Raw genomic sequence first — 8,186 nt, 5'->3', positions numbered from 1 at the left:
AGCAAAGGTTGTGAATACTTATGTACATGTGTTTTCTTAGTTTTTTTTTGTTAAATTTGCAAAAATTGCAAAATAACACTTTATATGTTGTCATTATGGGGTATTGTGTGTAGAATTTTGAGGACAAAAATGAATTTATTCCATTTTGGAATAAGGCTGTAACATAACAAAATGTGGAAAAAGTGAAGCGTTGTGAATACTTCCCGGATGCACTGTATAATGTCTCTTACAAAGCTGGCTTATTTAAGAATACTATATAGAATAACGGTAATACAATTCTTTCACTAGGCCAATTTTCATATCCCGACGTCAGCCCGCAATGACCAATTTGCCATGACCTCTCAGACACATTAAATTACACGATACATTAGTTTCGGCAAGTGATAATGTCTACTTGCAAAAAGTGCTACAAACCCAGAGCCTAAACAAATGACACCACACAGCCACGCTAGAGCAAAGAAAGTGCATATCCGTGTATTTATATTAACCATATACATTGTCAGGGTGTGGTTACAGAGTTTCCATCAAGCGCCTTTAAACAGGATAATAATTTAAAGTTGCAATATCACAGTAAAAAGTCAATGTCACCCATGTTCTAGCCTCTGCGAGACCCACCCTGTGCACTAGTAATTCACTGCCAGGAGAGCTGCATAATTCCCCCGACCTCTGCCAGCACACAGATAAAATCATTGTTTTAAAAATAAAGTATTTTAAGATGCTGCCACGCAAGCCTACTATTTACGGAGGCTTGCCACGTGGATTTGGTGTCTAGCTCCAGCCTCATGGGGCCCTAAATGTAGAATGCTGTAAACTTTAAGTCTGGCAAGTGTTATACAAGTAGTCTCTGAGTTTATATTGTATATTGGGGCATATCACCAAGCTGATTAGCCCCAGTTTAAATTTTTGTCAAACTTTTAAAGTGAGTTAGCCACAAACTTTACCCCCAGTTCTCATAATTAAATAGCATTTGGTTGTTAACTTGTTATGCATATTTCTGACTGTAGTTCAGACCTAAAGAAACCCGTAGACGCACTTCTTCGGCAATTCATATGCAAGTCTGAAAAATATATTGTTAGATCAGGACTACCCCCCGTCAATCCTTTCTAGAGATTGCAGGGGTCATCTAAACATATGCGCACATCTCTGATCAGATTTCACATAACACTCCTTGTACATTGTTACGTATTGTTCTTCTGCAATGTAAAAAAAAAAGAAAAAAAAAAAGGAACGAAAAACAGAAAACAAGAATAATTCTCCCCACGCAAAAAACAAACAAGCAAAAAAAAAAAGCACACACATCAAAAGCCAAAGAAAAGGGGAGAGAAGTTGAGCTTTTAAAGTTCCTGCTGGCTGGATGCAGAGATGGCATTAGAGTTTAGGGGCTGGAGGTAAAATGTTTGGTTTGTATCAGTCTGGCAGGGAGAGGGCACAAAACCCCTTCAATGGCTTCCAGATTCCTCCCCCGTATGGCTCTGGACACCCCATATAGGATGGCCAGTTCTCTCGGAAAGGCGATCATAGATTTAAAGTTGGCATCATCTGGCGTACCGCTTGATGTAATCCTCAACCTTATTCCGATACTCGTCCTGTAAGAAATACAAAACAGAGGTCTATGTAAAAGTATAGCCACAGAATCAGATACAGGGCACGTCAGTAAATAGCATGGCGGGTAATAATTATAATGTATTCTGTCTTGGACGACCAAAGCGATGATTGCTCTGTTCTCAAATCAAACTGCTGTTCAAATGAAAGAGAACAGAAAGTCTACGAATGTACAAACTGTGGCAGCGGCTTTTAAAAGATGTTTTTTTTTACTTGCTAAAGTGACGTTAGAGTCTGTCATATCTGTATAAATATTATATCTGCCTGTCTTGTTACAGGAGATTATCCTCCCACACGGTCTTCTGTTTTTTTTTTCCATATCAACATCCCACTCTACCAGCGAGTATATGAATAGTAAGGCCTAATTATGCCTGGGAACGCCTGCTGTGCTGCAGTGGCGTAAATTCATCCCAGACGCCCGGAGGCAAGTTATAATCTGGTGCCCCCCCCCCCCTAAAAAACAGGGAAAATATGTATGGTGCATATCCATCTATCACATATGCACATAAACATATGCAGGCGCCTCCTTTGTCTCCCATAGTTCTGCCCCTGCTGTGCTGGAGATACCGAAATCCCTCGTCAGCCTCTCTTATGGCTAAGTCACCATTGTGTTAGATATACCGGGACTTCTCGGGTGTCATCAGCAGTGACCAAACAGTGCCGTTGATATACTGTAGGGACTGGATTTCAGCAGTTGGTGTAACTGTCACAGATAGGCGAGTGCTGTATGTCCCAATAAGCCTCCGCATTGGGACACTGTCTAGGGTGTTTTTAGATGCAAAAAAATTTAATTGGTGACAAGACCATCAAAGATAATGCCAATACATCACTATACGGCACATAATTCACTGTCTCCTTCCAAAAAAACAACAACAAAACAAAAAGCAGTCACTTTAGGTTAGGAGAAGGATGTGAAACAGTCTAAAAGGCAACATGGGTCATAAATAAACTTAACAACCCCCCCCCCAGAAACCTAACACATTTTATTTTGCACACATGCACCTATATGAGAGCCAGATGTATATAATTGTTCATTCTGTTCATTTGGTGTTTGATGTCCATCTGCAGAGATACTTTGTGTGGATTCTTGAGGGTTTGAATTAAAAAATAACACGCCAAAGTTTTCCTTACTATGCCTTTAGACCAACCCCTTACTCATAAACAACTATTCATCTGGTCTTCTGATTTACTGTATCTGGAGACTCTAAAGCCATGAAAGTACGAGAACACAGATTGTCTTTATGTCTTGTGTTACAATAAAACTACTAAAACACCCGGCTACAGTTATTAAACTGAACAACAAAATAATTATAGACACAATTTAATATACAGAAGGTGGTAGCAGACTCTTGTCAGACCCCCATACAGAGGTGCTCAAATTTGTTGCTGCCCTTGAACGCAAAAAGAAGAACCCATATTTTTTTTTTAAATAACTTGAAACTGACAAAAGTAATTGCCATTCATAATTGTTTGTTCTTCAACAATAAAACAAATGAAAATGGTATGGACAAAAATGATGGGGCTTATAACCTAGTATATAGTTGCACGACCTTTAGAGGCAATCATTGCAATCAAGTGATTTCTGTAGCTCTCAATGAGATTCCTGCGCCTGTCAGTAGGTAGTTTGGGGCACTCTTCCTGAGCAAACTGCTCCAGCTGTCTCAGCAAATGCTCCAGAATCATTGTAGCTTCTCAATATGCATTTTTAGCAAATTCCAGTCTGGCTTTTTTAGGTTTTTTAATGTGAAATCCTCCTGGGTATTCTTTCATCAAGCCAGTTCTGCTTAAAACGGTTGGATGGTGCGATCAGGCACGGATGTACCTTGACCTTGGAGTGTGGCTTGTATCTCTTAGGATGTTTTCATTGGCTCTTTTTCTACCATTCTCACTGTCCTTTTTAATCTGGGGTCGATTTTTCTCCTGTGGCTGCCTCCAGCAAGGCTGCCTCCAGTCCTATGGACTTTAAACATCTAAATATTTGAAACTAGTCACAGGAACATCTTGGCGTTGGTCTTCTATCCTTTACCTTTAACGTGCTTGTCTATAATGTTCTTTCTGAACTCCTCAGCAGGCAACTCTTTGCTTTCTCTGGTCCATGTTCAGTGTGGTGAACACGATGATACCAAACAGCAAAGTGACTACTTTTCTCCTTTTATATAGGCTGAATGATTGATTAGAAGACTGAAGACATGTCTGACGCTAATTCAAGAAAGCAATTAGTTTGAAATATCACTATAATCCAATTATTTATAATATTTTCTAAAATCTGTCCCCAGGTCATTTTAGAACATCTTTGGAGAATAAGCAATCATTTATCTCTATTCACAGTTTCTTTGCTTTATTCTATGACATACCACAGGCATGCAGGTGTACATCACTTTTCAGGAGGAATGAAGCATTGTTTTAATGATCTGTAAGGGTACCAACAAATTTGACCATGTCTGTACATATAAAAAACATATGATTCAACAATTAAATATATTATACACTACAACAAAATACTAAAAGTAGGACAAGCTAGGATCTGTAACCAACATGAATCCCAGTACTTACAAAACGAACAGCCCAATATTCTACTTCCTATTGTGATATGATCGGGGTAGGGGTCACTCTCCTTGGGTAGATGGACACCTCCTTACACACAGCAGGCAGGAAACAGCACTCCAGTCATGGGTTTTCGTGCAAGCTGGTCGGTGCCAGTTTTTATTGTGCAACACCAATAATCAAATAAACAAAACATAAAATAAATCCTAACCCGTCTGGGCTCCAACTAGACAGCAAATTCCCTCACTAACCGAACACTAAATAAGCTCATGTCCACAGTACCTTCTGGATTGTAGCAAATAGTTTCTCAGAGCAAGCTAATCTGCAGGCCTGCTCTCCCAGGTATGAGACACTGCATCAAAACTCTTACACAGCTATATTGAGCCACTTCCAAGTGTAATCCCCAATTAGCCTGCTCACAGGCTGAAAGGCCTAACACCTGAAACGGCCCTGTGGATGTAGCCCTCCCTTCTCTCTCACATCCATACCCCCAGGACCCATTCTCCGGCTTTTACCAAAAGCAGACACTCAGATCTGTTGTAAAACAGGCTCTTCCTGAGGGTTGAAACACATATTACAGGAATCTGGGAGACAAATACACGCCATCCCTAACTTCTCCAGTGCTTCTATCACACTATCCAAACTACACAAACCAGTCACTAACCCAACTGATAGATCTATTTTGTCAGGCGCTGACTCCATAGCATAAAGTACTACATAGACACGTTTGTCCAACAAAGTTAGCACATCAACATACCTCAGAGGCACATTACATTTCACACACATCTTCAGAGAGAACACATGCTCAAATATTCAAAAAGTTAGCGCACTACATGATAGCATCCTACACCATGACATGACACAAGCCATAGGAAAAAACAAGAAAAAGGATGTAGAAATGAACAGTCTATAAAAAGTAGCACAGAATATAAATTCTTGAACATTTAATCCACCAAGACACATACTACATACAGACACAAGGAACAGCTTTGGGAACTAAATTTGCCCAACACATACAAACTACATCTATTTCTCTAGACATGATACATAGATAACCATTGAGGTGGGAGTAGAACCCAAACTCAACAAATACGACATTTACCTAAACCAAAATACAGAATCTAAAATTCACAGATATAATGTGACCAAACAATTATTTTTTTTAGGTCTAACATTGTACACTGTAAATGATCAAATTCAGTCCAAAACATTTTAGCAATACCCGTGTTCTACAGAGTAACTATCACAAAATATTTAGGCCCCCTCTAGCTTGGACAGTCCTAACTTTGAATAAATAACTGACTTTGCAGGACGCGGCTTCTACATCTACCCATCTGAAAGCAAGCTTCTTAGTGACCCAAGCAAACTGTCTGGTTAAACGGGATGCCAAGCAGTAAGCCTCTTCACTGAATGCATCACGCCTCAAGTTCCTAAAGCTAGCTCTCAGGGGGTAATATAAACTCCTAAATACCGGAGTTTGCTAGTTTTCCAGGAAGAATCAAAGTTATTATTAGGAAGATTAAGTGTAGAGGCCTGAAGATGTCGAGATGTAGAATAGTCGACCATATGATGAAGATCTCTTTAAAAGGTTCGGGAGAGACGTGTGACCTGAGTCAGGTTGGAGTGAGGACATTGCTGGCAAACCAGGAGATTTTATATTCCTTCAAGCCCTTAATGTCTGGGGACAAATTAATCCTCACAGGCTGGGGCTCAAAGACTAGTACAAATATTACAGGTGAAAGAGGACATCACGTCTGGTGCCAAAGATGATATCAAAAGATACCATGGTGAGAAGACCATTCACTGTGACACTGACTTAAGGATCTTAGTAAATAGCTTGTATCCCTTGCAAAAAGTATTCAAATAACCTAAATTGAGAGTATTTTCAGCATAAAAGGACAACTCCTCATTGATAGAAAGCATTAGTAACATCACAAGACAGAATGTGCATTTTAGAAAATAATTTAATTTTAAGTCTCATTACAGAGTGATTTTTACAACAATATCAAAAGAGACCTGATTGGTGAAGGCTATTAATAGTCCCCACTGCGGCTAAACTGGTTAGATGGGGGCCACAGCTATAATAAATAGGAAGACCGCACTCCCGCAACTGCTAATAGACTGGTTAGGTAGGGCCAAGGTCACCATGCACTGGAAAACTTATGATGACATATTTAACCTCTTATTTATTTAAAATAAAAGGTACAGGTCCATTTTATTCTAGTTTTCTGACATATACAATTGATTCACTAGTGAAATTTTGACTTAATTGAATACTCCATATTGTACATGATCATATAGTGACAGGGGTCATGTTGCGTTTGGGTTTAGGTGTTATTTTACAGCAGCAAAATGCTGGACAAGCAAATCAGAAAAACATAAAAGAAATGGGTCACGCTTGAAACAAGATGAGAGAATGAAAATAATGATACGTGAAGAGAAACACATCCTTCTAATCAGCTAGAAGAAACAGAAGTCAGACAGGGCAATGAAAAAAGTCCTCCAAAAAAAAACAACACCCAACTAAATAAAATGCAACAGCAAAAGAACTCGTATGAAAACCATAAACAAAAAATTGTATTTATAAGTTACGCATAGCACCCCTTCCCCTCAAATGTTCCAATTTAATAGGGACAAGTTTGTCCCAAGACATGGAAGGACGGGAGATAGGTTACTGCTGTCCATTGCGAGTGGGTGCTTCCTCTGATTTATACTTTATTCAGGGGTGTTATTAGGGGAGGTGCCTAGTGCTACAGAGGAGCCAGACGTGTGATATGCACAAGGTCAGTGCTCTCAGATTAATCATGGCTATGTACTGTTTATTTACTAGAAAGTCTGCAGTCTTTTAGCAATTTTGGAATAGAAGAAAATAGAGGGTATTTAATAAACTGGAAAATTATTTTATAAACACAGTAGAAACAATCTGTAAAAGACAATCCTCTTAAAGCTACCTTTTTCCTAACGTGGTCCTTGCCAGGGATGGCCGTTGACTATCGATGATTCATAATCATCAATGGATTATGGCCGAAGTCTAATGTTTTTGATGGGGGAGACACAGATGTTTCCCTACATTGCTGGAACAGTATAACCAAATAGTTTTATAGTTTAAAAAAAAAAAAATTTCTACAAGGTGCCGTGACATGGAGCGTAGCTCCGCCCTGTGGCTCCCGCTAAGTCCCACCCCCAAGTTCTGATTGGCCCACGGGCCAGTCAGTCAAAGAACAGGGATGACCATCAGTTGGTGAAACATTCGATGGTCATCCATTGCATAGTTGGCAACCATCGATGGCCACTTGCTATTTCACCATTGATGGTAACCACACCGATGGCCATCCCTAGTCCTTGCCCCACTGACTCTTGCAGGAAATAATACTTTGTTGAAACACCAACATGCAGGGAGGATTGTGGGATAAATGTTACCATGACTTCTACATGTAATCTACGTCACCTGTCATGGAGGATTAGCATGAAGAGGATACAAAAGAAGTCACTATCACAACATATAGAGACCACACACCAATATCTGAAGAAACAGTTCTACCTATAGGTTTCAGGCAACACTTAGCCTGCAGCTGTTGCTATATTTCAACAGCTCCATGCAGCTATTATTTCCTGGCCTCTCCTCTCACGACACTGGCATAAAACTTCTGTGCAGCAATTTAAAGATGGTTAACACATTGGTTGTGTGTAACAGTTGTTGGGGGCTCTGGCTACTGGAAGGAGTTGCGCTTTTCTTGTATAAAAAAAAATCAGGTGCTCAGAACGAGTTTAACAACAAAGCCTGTTTAATACTGTAATATTAATTTACAATACAATTCCAGAAGTGAACACAGGACCTCAGTCAGAGATGGTTGTAATTCCGATGTTTTTGAAAATGGACAATGTTTTTGTCTGCGCTGCACATGTGCCGGAATGGTCTTGCGATGGCGGTCGCAGAGAGGATTTACTCGCAAAGTGATTGACAGTCCGGGACCATTTGTGAGCGGTAACAGGGGGGGGGGGGTTGTGTTGCAGATAATTTTACAGGGGTGTGAAAACCG

At 39.9% G+C, this 8,186-nt stretch overlaps 1 protein-coding gene across 1 annotated transcript in view; it reads right to left on the bottom strand.

Annotated features, from left to right (window-relative positions):
- Positions 1–449: 449 nt before the first annotated feature.
- Positions 450–8,186, bottom strand: part of UBE2F (ubiquitin conjugating enzyme E2 F (putative)) — a 209,200-nt gene continuing 201,463 nt past the window's right edge. Inside the window, 3 exon segments of the mRNA XM_088449896.1 lie at positions 450–1,464; positions 1,466–1,586; positions 4,662–4,701. Of these exon segments, the coding sequence (XP_088306022.1) occupies positions 1,408–1,464; positions 1,466–1,586; positions 4,662–4,701 (218 nt within the window). The 3' untranslated portion in view covers positions 450–1,407.

Source organism: Taudactylus pleione, unplaced genomic scaffold (assembly GCF_031769625.1).
Source record: "Taudactylus pleione unplaced genomic scaffold, aTauple2 ptg000500l, whole genome shotgun sequence".
Lineage (NCBI taxonomy): Eukaryota > Metazoa > Chordata > Amphibia > Anura > Myobatrachidae > Taudactylus > Taudactylus pleione.
The sequence above is the reverse complement of the archived record's forward strand: the minus strand, read 5'-3'. Positions and strand labels throughout refer to the sequence as shown.